Below are 16,273 nucleotides of genomic sequence, written 5' to 3' on the forward strand. Positions count from 1 at the left end.
TGTTTTCGCTGACAATATATATAGAAAAGAAATAGACAAAAGAAAAATCTCAACTGTGGGCAGTACTTTCTATACGAGCTTTAAACCCGCAGAATGTAATTTCTGCCATTTGTCTTTCAGAACATTAATAAAAGATGGACTTTGATGATGTCGTGAAGTAGCATGGGATCATTTATGTGACAGAAATCACATTCACAGACGAGGATTATGGTTTTATTCATGTTGCCTTTAATCACATTTTGTCATTTCATTCTAGTACTAGAGCATTCTGAGAGCGCAGACCTCTGCCAAGCAGCTCGGATTTCCCGCCATTTTATTATTTCATCCACTTCACTTCAACCGATCACCACCAAAAATGTTATCATCTGTTCCTTGTCCCATTATCAACCCTTCCTGAAAATTTCATCAAAATCCGTCCAGAACTTTTCGAGTTATTTTGCAGACAAACAGACCAACGCCGGCGAAAACATAACCTCCTTGGCGGAGGTAATAATAGCTGGTTTGTTAGTCACGTTAACCTGATAACTTGCTATTAGCATTAGATGAGTCAACTATACAGTGACTATGACTAACGTTATGTGATGAAATAATTGTGAGGTAGCTCAGCGCTGTTATCCATGGTCAAAACAGTCATACTAAAAATAAATTTATGAGCCTGTTGAGTATTGTTATAATGTCATATCATTACCATGCTATTTAGCTTAGTGTCTGGGCTGTCTTCTTCTTTGTCTTCTACTACTACTACTACATCTTCATCTTTATCTTCTTCTTCTTCTGGCTAATGGCGGGTGATGCGGCAACTAGTGTTTAAGGTGCATTACCATCCCCCTCGATGAGCCTGTGGGTGTTTTATCTATATAGAAGATTTATCGAACATTTGTTATATTATTATTGAGAATGATTATATTGAGATAATTGTCATTATTGTATTATTGCCCAGCTCTATAGCAAAATGCACAGGCTAACGTTACCTTTTTTCAAAACACTTACTTGAGCTCTCATCACAGTTGATTTCCCTTCAATATAAGGGTGAAGGAGCTCAGTCAAAGTTACAAGTGTAGAGTAGTCATGGGACCATGCGGTGCGAACAAAACGTAAACACACTTGTAGTCTGCCGTTTTTGTTATTATTTCTGGCCCCTGCTCATCACACAAAGCAACAATGGACATGTGTGAATTGCGGAGATTACATCATTGTTTCCCAAACCGGAATTTTACATGTCCACAAAGTTACGGAGTTTTGAAAAATCCCCACCTTAGAAGGCATTTTAAGAAAGAGGAAAATACACGTTTTCAAAAATATCTGTATGATTAATCAGTTTGGAAGCGATAACGGCCGATTACTCAGCTGTCCCCTTTTCCTTCTCATTATTACATCAACCTTTTTAAAAAACACTATCAGCAAACTTTAGTTTGAAATTGTAATGTGCCATAAAATGGACAAAATTAGGTATGCTAAAAACAGGCACAGAATACGGTGCAAAATCTACAGTTTTAGTACAAAACTGTCAGTATCAGTTCGCAAAACCTCAAACCGATGCAACCATTTGAACATCTGGTATGAAAGATTAAACACAGTCTGCATGTTACACAAGTGCCATGCCATTTGTTTTTATTGTTTCATCTGTTGTCTTCTGGGCTGAACTTTTTGCAGTCTACTCTTGTTTCCTAGAGTAGTTGAATTCTGTCCATTTTTTTTCTTCTTTGCCGCCAGTGCCATCAGGGTTTCAGCAGCTGATGATTGATCTAATGTTTTTATGTTATCCCATAAACATGGGACCGGTACTGTCTTTGTTGAAACAAAAGCCTAGTGGGCAGCAGCTGTGGTGTGGGTGATGCGGGTCTGTCTCCAACTGTTTGTCTGTTTTCTTCTGGAGAGTTCCTCCGTCTCTGTCTGACTTTCATTCATTCATTCTGTGTCATGTGAGAGGGGAGAGTTAGCAAGACAGGCAGACGGACTGAAGAAATTGTAAAATTACCGCCATTAGTTGTTTATATGTATCTAAGCAAATTTCGTGTTTTGGGAGAAAGTTTGATCACATCAACAGCAATGATACAAGCAAACTACAGGCTGATGTCTGATATCCAGTATTTAACAACTGGCTTATATCTGCGTATTGGGTCAGTCTCACTAAAAACTCCTGAAAACTACAAAAAAAATGACCATAAACAGAGAAGCATTAAAGTAAAATATTCTCTCTGATTTACAGTAGCTCTTCATGTTTTAGGTAAGGTAGTTCAAACCTCATCTCCCTCGTCTCTAATGCTCAGCACTAGCTTGGTATGCCGAACTGTCGGTGTCAGTGAATTTAGATGAACCCCTAAAAAAAAAAAAAACACAAGGCATTGTGGTACCAGTGCATAATGAACGCTGTTGTGCTTAAGAGAGATCATTGTTTGTTGTGTTGAGGGGTTCAGCCACTTCCTGGTTGGGTCATGTGCAGTGCTTGGCTCAGCGTTACCCGACATGCTCCAAAAGGCGACGTTTGACACTGATCCCATAGAGCCTTTTGTTTTAGGAGGACTTTTGATGTTTAACCTGAAAGGTTGCTTTTTATAGCCTTCCTCTGAGTAGGAAGGAAAAACTTATGGTAATAGAAACGTGGTCAGGGTTGTGGGTTTCAATTGAACTTCTGAGGGAACTGGACAGTTAAAAGAGAAGTACACAGGTGTTGGGCACAAGATGAAAAATTATTATTTACTTGAAATGCAGTATAACATGACTTAAACAAAACCCTGGCACTGAAGAGCAAACAGTCAGCTCACAAAGTACTGACCACAGTAGCCATGAGCACATTCAATACTGTATGTATAGAAAACTAGCATTGAAGCAATACTCCACCCAAAATCATCCTTCTAATAAAAATCAAATACTCACTTATAGTCTGTACTCTTAGTAGTCTCTTAGTTACACCTTACAAGAACGAATGCAGTCCAGTAATCTGTTTTTACCACCTAGGGATCTAGGAACTGTTTGTGGAACTCCTGAGCCTTACCAGTGTTTTGACAGGAGGACCCGTCCAGGGTCTAAATTAAGTACCTCAGTGATGGTTCTTGATGCCAAAGAAGTCCCAGCTCTGAGATTAGTACTTTCTGATGGTGTTGGAAGCTTGGGCCAAATTTACACTGGTAAAGATTGTAGATATTTGTTAAAGGCACAGTTCACCCAAAAATACATGTATTTCTCTTATCTATAGTGCTATTTATCAGTCTTGCTTGTTTTGGTGTGAGTTGCTGAGGGTTGGAGATAACGGCCGTAGAGAGCTCTGCCTTCTCTCCAATGTAATGGAACTGCCAAATAAATACATTTGAAAAAGAAATCAGTGACCTGGTTACTCAAGATAATCTATTTTCTTTCTACCAAACTACACCCACCAACCGTATCACCATGCCGAAGGAAGCAGGCATCTACTCATGGATGAGAGACTTGTGTAAACATTAATGGCGTCCCCCTCGGCTAAGATGTAACGTTAGCTTGCTCAGTGGTGCTAGGTGAGCTAGCAGTAGATGCACACTTTCTTCTGCATGGTAGACTGATAAATAGCACTACAGTTAGGTGGAAAAATATTTTGATTTTGGTGTGAACTGACCTTTAAATCAAATTGCATCATATTGAGAGGTGTTTCTAATATTCTGTCCAACCTGTTTATCAATGTAGGCAAAGAAAATAATAGAAAAACCTCTCAGTGTCATGCAACACAATTCAATTCCCCTTTGGTTGAAAACAGCAGCTTTGGTCAAGGTGAAGTCAATGATTAATGATGGATTGCATTGCTCAGCATGTTGGTAAAGATTCTCAGTCATCCAGGTCATGGTACTCCTAAGTGCTATGTCGACTTGCTTGAGTTTTTTGAAGACGTTTCACCTCTCATCCAAGAGGCTTCCTCAGTTCTAACTGACTGGTTCAAAGCCTGCAACTCCCCACCCGCCAGTTTGAACTGAAGAAGCCTCTTGGATGAGAGGTGAAATGTCTTCAAGAAATTAAATGAAGTCAGCGAGTTCCAGTGGAGCTCCAGGTCTTTGGTATTATTGAAACAAAAAGCATGTTTGCAGTGGGGTTCAAAGCTTTGTATAAACAGACTAACACAATGTATTACCTGGGCATGCGTGGATTAAATTCCCTACCTACACTAGTAATAAATTAAGTCTGAGAATAAATGCCCAGAACCAGATACCTTACCTTAGCCAAATGACCATAAACAGATGTAAGCATGTTGGCATCCTTGTCCATCTGAGTGGCACATTATCAGCAAACAGTCCAATCTGCTTTGTATTAATGACTCAAAAGCACTAAACTACATGTGAAACTGCACGTCCTATTGGTGTTGTGCCAACATATGTAGCAGGGATGTAGACATGCAAGCAGTTATGGCGTCTTCAATGCTACATCCTACTTCTTCTTCTGACCAAATATTTGTTTTGACAGTGTACTGCAACCTCTATAACCCTGCTCTGCTACACTGTCTTGAGAGTGTGAGAATGTTCCCTGTGTAACTGAATTGAGAAGTGGTCAAGATTAGGTCAGGGTGATGTTGTATTTTACTCTTTTAATCAGTGCTCACGTCATGATTTTCTAAATGTTGATGCATCTAATTTTGCACTTACTGATAGGGGTTGTGATTGCATGTCATCATTTCTCAGGAAGTCACCTGTTCAGGCGCATCACTTGCATTGTAGCAGTCTGAATTTGTCAGGATGTTTAGTGTCAGAGAGTTCATCTCCTGTTCTGCTGTCTGCAGGTCACCACACCATCTACATCGGCGTGCACGTGCCCAAGAGCTATCGGCGTCGGAGGCGTCACCGCCGGAGAGCTGGCCACAAGGACAGAAAGGAGAGGTTGATGGAGAACACCTCTGACAAGTCCGACACAGAAAACAACGATGAGGCCAGCAACAGCATCCTCAAACCTCTCAGTAAGTTCTGATGGACTCCATGTCAGGGCTGATTAGGGCTCATGTCTGTCTTTGCTGAACGCTGCTCTCTTTTCCTGAAAAAAGCCCCTGTAACTCTCTGTGACCCCAAAGAAGTTGCTGAGTCCACTTAGTGGCCAGAAATAGCCATGCATGTCCTACTGAGTGACGAGTCTGTTTCGACATTTTCATTCGAAGTAATGGCTACTCAGATGTAATTGTACTAGTGCTGATATGAGTCTCTTGAGTACAGTGTGTAAGTGCATGTCATCCTGTGCTTTTGTCCTTGGTTGTAGACATAAGTGTTTCTGTCTTTGTGTGCGTGCGAATGGGTTGGTTCCTATATGTGTCAATGCTTACGTTCTTGGTTGACTGGAGCGTCCTCCATCATGTAAAGAATGTAAAGTGTGATATGCCCTCAGGCATATCTGTTTGGATATGCGGATGCTCGGACAAAGAGCTCCAGCCACTTTAAGGGAAACTTGACAAAGAAAGGGAGGAGGAAAGGGTTAAATTGGGTGACTGTGACTTGTGAGTTAAAGTGTAAGCCCAACTCCTACTGATGTCAGCATTTTTTCTCTACCATTTTCAAATTAAGGTTTGAATTGGTGTTTGACTGAAGTCCTATTTGTCCAAATATGGTCACTTCTGGCTTTAAAAATTCACTATATATATCCACATTTTGCTGAAGACATAGGTCTTCTGAAAATGATAACATAGCAATTCTCTGGTTACATGAAGGCCATATGTGATGGTAGTCCTGTGAATAAGGCTTAAAATGTCCTTGCTTTCTGTCAAATCCAATAATGAGGCAGGCCACTGTCATTTCAAGACAATGACGTCTTTTTACACATGCCTGCGAGCACATGAAGTGACAAGAGGAGCAAAATACACCAGAACTGGATTTTAAAATATGTGCACATCAGTTGATGTGGGGGATTTTCTTCAGGACATAAATCCAATCAGAGAATAGATTACAACCAGCCCATCTGGTTTTTGCCACTGACTGTCACGATGCATATACAACAAAAATGGGGAGTTTTATAGATTTTCGGTATGTTCCTTTACCACAGTCAGCCAGCTATTTGATTACACAGCAGTCTGTAATAAACCTGGCTGGAGAAGTGATTATTGATGTTATATTGGTTTTCAGCTATTAAGTAGCTCACTGTTTTGGATGGAAAGCAGAAGAACAGTGTAATTTGAGCGTTTCTGCTACTAATTCTAATGAACTTCCTACATTCAGCTTTAGTCTTACCCTGATATAAAATGCTTGTGGCTATTTAAAGCCATGCAATGCTCACTAATAACCCATTATGATCATGTCCATAATTTTTGAGCATCTGAACTGGAGTGATGTTCACTTCTCACACTATTTCAGCTTAGGCCTGAAGATAAAGCTAAAGTTTGTCTAGCTGAATTCTTCTTCTGTTTATTTGCTATTTGTGTCGCGACCCCTCAGATTTACACTGCTTTGATTAATCCGTGGTGCGTCTCGATTCTCAGAGGGAACCACTGAAGAAACACTACTGCAATCCAGAAAGATATGAAAGAATGTAGGTGACAGATGAAGCAGTTTTCAGTACAGCCTCTTTATCGATATATATTTTTATGTTCAGGAAAGGCTGATCTGTCTGATTGACCATGAAGATGGTTCTTTGCAGCTGGTAGTTGTTGAATGGTTGTATGCATTTCCTTTTCGCAATAGATTTTAGACTATTATGTCCCTGTTGTCCCTCTCGAAAGCCTTACCCAAAACCAAAGTATTGAGACTGAGAAAGTGACTTTCGGGCATTCGGACTGACCTGGCAGATTAAGATGCAGGTGCACTTGACAAAGCTAGTGGATTGTGTTCTTGGGGTCGTAAAGGCTGCGTTTAGGTTGGGTAAATATATCAACCTGTTGTGTGTAAATAGCATTGCTGTTACTCTTCGGCTTTGCTGGTTCATTTGCTCACACTTGGTTTAACAAGATTAGTCTTTTTTGAAATGTCTGTCTATATTTGCAGATAAAATGGATCGCAGCCTGGACACATTTTCGAGGATTGTTTGGGAGATGTTTGGGAGTGTTTTTATTGTGCTGATGATTGATGCTTGAATGTGCAAGATTAACTAGTAAATAACTGCTTAATTGTTTGTTCCGACAAATATGTGCTCTATTGATAGCTGCAGATACAATAAACCAAAAGACCAAAAGGAACATATATTACAAATCAGCCAAATATCCATATTTAATTCTCCATAGTTGAAGAAACAAGTGCAAAACAGAGACTCAAGTAATGTAAAAGAAAATATTAAGAACAGTAAAAGCGAATGGCTGAAGGTATATATATATATATATATATATATATATATATATATACAGTACAGGCCAAAAGTTTGGACACACCTTCTCATTCAATGCGTTTTCTTTATTTTCATGACTATTTACATTGTAGATTCTCAATGAAGGCATCAAAACTATGAATGAACACATGTGGAGTTATGTACTTAACAAAAAAAGGTGAAATAACTGAAAACATGTTTTATATTCTAGTTTCTTCAAAATAGCCACCCTTTGCTCTGATTACTGCTTTGCACACTCTTGGCATTCTCTCCATGAGCTTCAAGAGGTAGTCACCTGAAATGGTTTCCCAACAGTCTTGAAGGAGTTTCCAGAGGTGTTTAGCACTTGTTGGCCCCTTTGCCTTCACTCTGCGGTCCAGCTCACCCCAAACCATCTGGATTGGGTTCAGGTCCGGTGACTGTGGAGGCCAGGTCATCTGTCGCAGCACTCCATCACTCTCCTTCTTGGTCAAATAGCCCTTACACAGCCTGGAGGTGTGTTTGGGGTCATTGTCCTGTTGAAAAATAAATGATCGTCCAACTAAACGCAAACCGGATGGGATGGCATGTCGCTGCAGGATGCTGTGGTAGCCATGCTGGTTCAGTGTGCCTTCAATTTTGAATAAATCCCCAACAGTGTCACCAGCAAAACACCCCCACACCATCACACCTCCTCCTCCATGCTTCACAGTGGGAACCAGGCATGTGGAATCCATCCGTTCACCTTTTCTGCATCTCACAAAGACACGGCGGTTGGAACCAAAGATCTCAAATTTGGACTCATCAGACCAAAGCACAGATTTCCACTGGTCTAATGTCCATTCCTTGTGTTTCTTGGCCCAAACAAATCTCTTCTGCTTGTTGCCTCTCCTTAGCAGTGGTTTCCTAGCAGCTATTTGACCATGAAGGCCTGATTGGCACAGTCTCCTCTTAACAGTTGTTCTAGAGATGGGTCTGCTGCTAGAACTCTGTGTGGCATTCATCTGGTCTCTGATCTGAGCTGCTGTTAACTTGCCATTTCTGAGGCTGGTGACTCGGATGAACTTATCCTCAGAAGCAGAGGTGACTCTTGGTCTTCCTTTCCTGGGTCGGTCCTCATGTGTGCCAGTTTCGTTGTAGCGCTTGATGGTTTTTGCGACTCCACTTGGGGACACATTTAAAGTTTTTGCAATTTTCCGGACTGACTGACCTTCATTTCTTAAAGTAATGATGGCCACTCGTTTTTCTTTAGTTAGCAGATTGGTTCTTGCCATAATATGAATTTTAACAGTTGTCCAATAGGGCTGTCGGCTGTGTATTAACCTGACTTCTGCACAACACAACTGATGGTCCCAACCCCATTGATAAAGCAAGAAATTCCACTAATTAACCCTGATAAGGCACACCTGTGAAGTGGAAACCATTTCAGGTGACTACCTCTTGAAGCTCATGGAGAGAATGCCAAGAGTGTGCAAAGCAGTAATCAGAGCAAAGGGTGGCTATTTTGAAGAAACTAGAATATAAAACATGTTTTCAGTTATTTCACCTTTTTTTGTTAAGTACATAACTCCACATGTGTTCATTCATAGTTTTGATGCCTTCAGTGAGAATCTACAATGTAAATAGTCATGAAAATAAAGAAAACGCATTGAATGAGAAGGTGTGTCCAAACTTTTGGCCTGTACTGTATATATACATTTATGTGTATTTTACTCCATCTTTTTTGTGTTTGCTGATTACCCTTCAAATCCTGTCTGACATGGCTGCATCAAGTCTTTACCTTTGCATTCAGAATACTAGGTTTCCTTCATTTTCTATCTGCTGAAACTTCATTGCATAATCCAAAAGTATTTGTGTCAAAGGACTTCTTTGATTCCTAAAAAAACCTCTCTGAAGTCAAGCTGAGATGAGGAAATGTGAGAAACCCTACACACCTAGGTTTGTTTACAGCAACACTGGTAATCCTCCATTCATGGAAAATGCAACTATGTTGGCAGGAGGCTGTCAGCATTGACATTTTGTTAACAGTCAACACTGTGGTGCTCTGCTGGTTAATATTGGTGGAATAGCATAAATGCTGTTGATGTTATGTAAAGATCTGTCATGGAATTAACAGAGCAGTACAGTTGATATCATTGTACAGTCAGTGGCTCATGTACTTTATTGTACAGAAACAGACATTTGTACAATTTATATTCCATTTGATGTAAACCGTACAGTACACTGATGTAGTACACTGTTGCCACTAGAGCCTTTAAAGTAATGCACTGATTATCTGGTTTGGCCAAATATAACTGTTTTTGTTCCAGGTTTTTCTGATTGCAGAAGCTATCAAAAACAAAGAATCTCAAAGTGAAACAAATATTTTCAGCATGCTTTATGCTTTGAATAAGACTCCAGGCACATTTGTTTTAGCAGAGAACAGATAAAGAGAAACCACTGTGGTGCACATACACATCATATCAAAAAGAAGCCGTCACAACAACAAACCCTCAGCAACAGGACTATTATGTCATTTGCTATTTTAGAAAATGTAAATGAGTCCCAAAAACCCAAAACAAAACAGTTAACTCTCGCTGAGTTTTTGTCCTTTTTTATGGCTTGCAAATGTACATGTCACCAGGTGAAACAAAAGATGGCAGTTTTCAGTGTTACTAAAAATAAGTGCAATTTACAGTTATAGGCAGATTCGATCATGAGAGATGTGGAGAGAAAGAAAAATGTAATGTATTTTATCTGATTGTACAGCTCAAAGATTGACAGGAAAGTAGGGAGAGAGAGGGGTCAACATGCAGCTAAGCGCTGTGGATCGTATGCTAAGGACTCAGCCTTTTAGTGAAAGGGGCACAGGCTTTACCAGGTGAGCTACTGCGCTCGTTCCTGGGCACAGCTTGCAGATGAGGTTGGGACTTTAGAAAAGGTAATGACCAGGTGCCAAACTGTAGCAGCACACATCCAAGAATAAAAATTGCAGACACAGTGCTGGAAATGAACCCTGCAAATACAGCAAACAAGAATGAACTTTCACTTTGCTGGCGATATTGTTTAGAAACTTTATCGACAGTTCCTGCATAGTATACTTTTAAGTGTCTTTCACAAAATAGTGAAAACCTGTCGTAAAAGTACTCACAGTTGCTTTGGACTGAAGCTTAGATACAAAAAGTAACGGGTTAGAGAGAATGAAGCTATTATCATAAACCTTAAGTGAGCACTTAATGATAAATCTGTGACAAATTTCAGTTCTCCTTGTCATAGATTCTCCAAGTCTTTGAACTCTGCTGGACAGATGATCACTATTCTTCCAAAGATAACCTTTCACTTGGTATTTTGATAATGGTGAGGACAGCGCTCCAAAATCTCCTATAGGTGTTCAGTTGGTTTGATCCAGTAACTGTGAAGATCAGAACATAATTTTCAAAATGGCATTTTGTTTAGCTTACAGGACCTCTCAGGGTCAAGCCAGCCATATTAGCCTATAGCTAGCTAGCTGGGAAAGCTAGCAAGCTAGCTTACTGACCTTCTTACATCATGAATGTCAAAGTCATTATAAATCAAATTGAAATCATTGCAGTTTAGAGTTTTAAAATGTTCTCTTTCTCAGTCAGTTTTCCAACCTTTGCTACAAAAAAATGGTTGTTTATTTGTGTTCTTGACTGTTTGTGACTCTTTAGCAGCTCTGCTTTTGAGAAATGTTTGTATAACTAAAGCTGGAATCTGCAGGCAGGCATCGGTCAGGCACGCAAAAATTGACAGGCAAGCAGTGTACCTAATGTCCCACTGTTATTCACTGCCCTCCTCTGTGTTACTCTCTCTGGGAATCATGGCCACCCCCACGGGGACGTCCCTTGTCTGTTGTCTGGATTGAAATCCACTTTGTTTGGTCAGATGGACACTGCAGGGATGAGAGTACATCCTCCTGGTTACATGTGTGTCCACTGCAGGGCCATTTGACCCCTGCTCGTTTTGATGAGCATGTTTTTTTTATTTCAAAGCTTTTCCCCGTCCTTTCAGTAGGATCAAATATTCTCTCAAAGTGGATTACAAAGATTACTTAGAAACTTAGTTCCTATGCAAGTGGTTTTAATTTTCCAAGTTCAGACAAAACGAGCTAAGACTGTTCTGATGTATTCAGTTTTTTGTGACTACATCTGTAATTCAATCTTCTTGCTTCACTGGAAGGATACTGACTTCTCATAGAAATAAAAATACAATCCTGAGATTTATGAAGACTTCCAAAATTGATTAGATAAATGCAAAGGTCGAGGTAGAAACCAGGTTGCTTTTCTTGTGGTTCCTGAAAAGATGACATTTTGGAGGGACCCAGCTTTCACATGGCAATATGTGTTACATCCCTAAATATTTACAGCTATCACTTTGAAAGAAAATTAGAATTCCCTTTTTAAAGCGTCTAGATATACTATAACGAGGAAGGATCCAAACTGTAGAGACATCCCAGAGTTTTTATTTAGATCTTAAACATACTATGTAAGGCTCATTGGCCTTCCCTTGATGATTCTGGATGGTATAAGACATTCAAATGACTATTAACATCTTTTTCATGTATCACAAAGAAAGGGCTAATAGGCCTGGAGTTGCGTGACTAGACTGTCTACAGATCAGCAGACTGTTGGAGATATTCTTCACTGTCATAGGAAAAATGAATTATATCAGTGGAAAAGGTCTGCAGATATTGATTGGATAAACAATTTGAACCCTTGAAAAGCCATCATTTTGCTTGGCTTCGTGTCTTTCTGGACATGAGTTATTATTATGGTGAATTAATCTTCATTGATTGACTCTTAGATCAACAATGTCCCTCAACCATCACATCCACAGCCTCTCTTTATCCCTTTGTTCTTTTGTACATGTGAATCTGCTATATTTATTTTCTGATGCGAACAACCAACTTAGTGAATTTTAGGAGTGTGAGACAAAGATAATCTTATTACTCATTCAAGATGGAAAATTGGATAAATTGGCCCTTCACCAAGACTTTAAGATATGAAATCACATAGTCGCATTGTCAGTACGTTTGGTCGAACTGCCTCATCTCATTTACGTTAGTAAGAGAATTTGTTGTCATCGGTTGAAGGTGGTTTTATGGTTAGTAGGTTGGCTGGTATTGTAGTACACCAGTATAGAAATCCCGAAGGTATGATTTTTGCTGTTGTCAAAAATACATGATGCGCCTCTTTCTATTAAACTGATACAGAGATGCTGTAATGAGGCAATGTAGTGCACAATAAGCACCACCAGAGGTCAGTCTGTGCAGGTAAAACAGACAGCTGAGCTGAGAAACATGACGACTGCGAGTTGTGGGGATAACTGTAACGTCACGGGACTATTAAAAATCCAACCAGCAACGGCAGAGAGAGGCCAAGGGGAAAAACAGCTTTAGAGCCAGCATGTTTCCACATCTGACTTCTTGTCATTTGAGCTTGTGAAACGTAGCAAACTCTTGGCTTGAACACATCTTCAGGTCTAATGGTTAGCCAAGTTTGTGAACATTGCACAGCGCCCATCATGTTTGAAACTGTGGCTCCTCCCTTTATTCGCTGTATTTCATTGAAAAACCAGGAAAATCTGCTGTTCTGAGATTGATTTTGATCTGGTGTGATTGTTGTCATTGATGGTAACTTGTGAGTCTTCAAAGAAGGTCTTGCTGTTTGATTTTTGAGAAACCAAAAGATTTTAAGGACAGATGTTTGGATCATGAAGCATCTTACGTTCAGCTCCTTGAAGTATATGTTGGTACTATTTTTGAAGTGTGTTTGTGGAACTGATAAAACTTTGAATCATTTGGTCCTTGAACAGTCTTTAACAGGCTCTTCTGTTAAATCTTTTCATCCCATTGTCAGACAATAAGCAATCAGACAGAGTCAATACTGACCATTTTCATTTATTAGACTCACTCTCTTCAATTAACTCCTTTTCAGTTCCACCCTCTGCAAAGTTTTTTCCTAGAATGACAAAGGCATGCACTAACCAAATTCCACTTCTCATGCCTTAACCTAATAAATCAACCGGTGAAGGCAACAAGTTCTAGCCAATCTCTCCAAAAGGCAGAGTAGGAAGGGTCTTTCGTTCACCATTCAAGAGAAAAAAACTGGCCTAACCTCTCCTCCGAATATGGTTACTTCTGGCTCACAAAGTGCAAAAATTGAGTCCTCAAAAAGGAAACCCACAAACCAATGGGTGGCAACGCGGTGGCTTTGTCTATTCATTTTATAAGTATACTAAGTATATGTTAGTGAAAGATTTGTTTACATCAACAAAGCCAGTGACTCCTTTCAATGTTGGGAAATTGTGAAATTCAGTACACCATTACTAAGTCAGTGATATTAAGTCACATAGGCTAATACATTTTATTTATAGAGTGCTTTTCAAAAACTCAAAGATGCTTTACATGCATAAAAGTGCAGGGAAATACAATCAGAAGTGCAAAACAGCAGACAAAAGGGCGGGGGGGGGGGGGGGGGGTTTGGATTACAGACAGGAGTGCATTAGGTATAGACAAGGTTGTAGACAAATAATGGTGCTGACAATACAAAGTTAGGTGGGTATAAGGGAAGAGCAAGAAGGAAGTAGGATGGATTAAATTTGTAAGTTAAATGTGGCCAGAGGTGAAATGATTCATAAAAAATACTGGTAATGTTGCAGAGTGTTCCTGGACAGAGTGATGTATTAAGCCCTTTTGTACTGTAAACAAACTTCGAATCATACTTAAACTTGACCCTGCTGTGATGAGTTACATTGTGCTGTTTACAGTGAAAGCACAGAGAAAATATGTCTGTAAATTCAGTACCTTCACCTGCAGAGAGAACAGAGGTCGTTTCATTTCAGGTTATGTCCCCCCAGCTGGTATTTGTTATGTTCTCATCAGAACTTGCCCACCTCAGCTATCACAACAAAATACAAGAGTTAGATGGTCTGAGTATAAATACTGTGCTTTCAATGAATCACCCTCTGGTGTTACTCTGCATTCAGCCCAATCCCTGTCCGCTGCCTGTGGTGCTAGCTGCCCTGCATACTGAACGTGAGACTTTGTGGCATGGAAAACATTTCCTGTACTCTCTCAGCAATCCTCTCTTTGCTTTGAATGAGTGACGCGGAGGTGCATTATTATTGCATGTACAGTCACAAACAATGAATGAGCTATTAGACCCCATGTAGCCTCATACTGTGCTGAGTTTTTCCAAAAAGGTCAAAGGAGATGGGAGGTATTTGTGTAGGATGCATGTCAAGAGTGGGACTAAACAGGCCTTTAGTGGCAGTCACACTAAGCTTTCTGCCGGGCAGCGGGCATTCTTCCTCCGTCCCCTATCCCATGAGCCTCTGCTTCTGGGACAAAGTCCCCTTTGTATGCCCATGGCTCTTGGCTAGAGCACACAGAGCTTTGAAATTGCGTTTGAACGATGGGATTTTCATTTCTATCCCTCCTTTTCGTGCTTGCTCTCACCCCTCTTTGCTTTCACTCTGCACCGAGCTTCACCCCCTAACCCTTCTCACCCACCCTCCCACCTTTCTCTTAGCACCAACACTGTGCTTGTTACCAGCTTCAGTATTTGCTGGATAGCATGGATAGGCAGCATCAGTTTCTCATGGAGATTTGAAGTATTTCTTTGATGAAATCTTGACAGTTTGAAGGACATTTAGACAATGCTTTATTTCTAATTTTTGTTCGTCAAGGGGTTGCTACAGGAATGTTGACGTGTCATGAGTTTTGACATAAAAATATGTTTCTTTCCTGCCTCCTTCCTTTTGCTACTTATTCCTTAATCGTAAAACATTGAGAATGCTAAATTTCAATTGATATTATTAGTGAAATTAAAATATATAGGCTGTAGTTTGAAAACATGCAGCTTCCAGCTGAGCTGTGAGCATGAGTCCAAGTGTTGAACAGGACTAATAAAAAAAAAAAATCTGACATATGGGGTTGACAGTGTCATATACAACACAATATTACTGATGGTAAATAGCTCTGTAACACTACATGCAAGAGATAGACTTACTATTTTTAGCCCAGTAGCTGACGTTAGCCATTGTGTTGCTCCAACAAGGTTTCTGGTGTGATCCTATGCCTTTCAGAAGCTTTATAATCCAGCCTTCAACCGTAGTGTCTTTTTGGAGACCATGATGTACTCTGACACTGAACGTCTTATGTGATTATTTATCTGTTGTCCGATTTAAAATAAGAGATAAAAAATGTTTAAGTTGGGGTAAAATGTTGTTTTTGCCAGTGTCACCAGTCCTCCAATCACAGTGGAGCAGGGGTGGGACAAATACCACAAAGTCCAACCGTAATGTAGGACATTTACAAGTGCTGAACAAGAACTGCCATTTTCAGCTTGGAAAAGAAATGCTTTGGTGAACACACAGCCTTATTAAAGTAACACCAAGTAAGTAGTAAGGATTTGGTTGGACAAGAGCGTATTGGCCAACCAGTCAACCAACTGACCAGAATGTGACAGCCTTACAGTAAACCCTGGGTGTCAGGTAGCTTTTCCTGATCTCATGCCAAAATTTATTTCTGCCAGGATAATGTCTTTCTTCAGCAGGGTATCTTTACTTTGATTTCATGGGGAAGAAAACATTATATTATTGTGCTGAACTAATTCATGCTGTTCTTTGGAAAGAAAACAGCACTGTCCTGCTGTTACTGTGATTCTTTACCACTTTTTATTTAATTGTCTGCACATTTAAGGAAAACGGCAGCGTGAGAGCCAACATCCCCAAGAGCTTTGACCCTCTCATTGCACTGCTTGCTATTGTTTGCATGCAGTTTTGGGCATATAGGTATTTAAAGCTTGTGTTAACTGTTTACTGTAATCAGCATAAATTGCTGTGGATATAAGTGTCAGCTAAATGTGTGAAACGCACATGTAAATTATTCCACCCAAGGTGTTATTAAACAGGTTGCAGTGACTTAAGCTAGTTACAGCTTGTGGAAATGTGTGTGTGTGTGTGTGTGTGTGTGTGTGTGTGTGTGTGTGTGCGCGTATGAATGTGTGCCAGCAGACAGTTTATCCTCCACCTAGTAATCTTACAGCTGCTTGTCTGG

At 40.0% G+C, this 16,273-nt stretch overlaps 1 protein-coding gene across 5 annotated transcripts in view; it reads left to right on the forward strand.

Annotated features, from left to right (window-relative positions):
* Positions 1-16,273, forward strand: part of slc4a4a (solute carrier family 4 member 4a) — a 78,492-nt gene that overhangs the window by 10,982 nt on the left and 51,237 nt on the right. For all 5 annotated transcript variants that reach the window (XM_033619483.2, XM_033619484.2, XM_078170506.1 and 2 more), the window contains exon 4: positions 4,739-4,912. In XM_033619483.2, the coding sequence (XP_033475374.1) occupies positions 4,739-4,912 (174 nt within the window). The remainder of the gene's footprint in view (positions 1-4,738; positions 4,913-16,273) is intronic.

Source organism: Epinephelus lanceolatus, chromosome 9 (genome assembly GCF_041903045.1).
Source record: "Epinephelus lanceolatus isolate andai-2023 chromosome 9, ASM4190304v1, whole genome shotgun sequence".
NCBI classification, from domain to species: Eukaryota; Metazoa; Chordata; class Actinopteri; order Perciformes; family Serranidae; genus Epinephelus; species Epinephelus lanceolatus.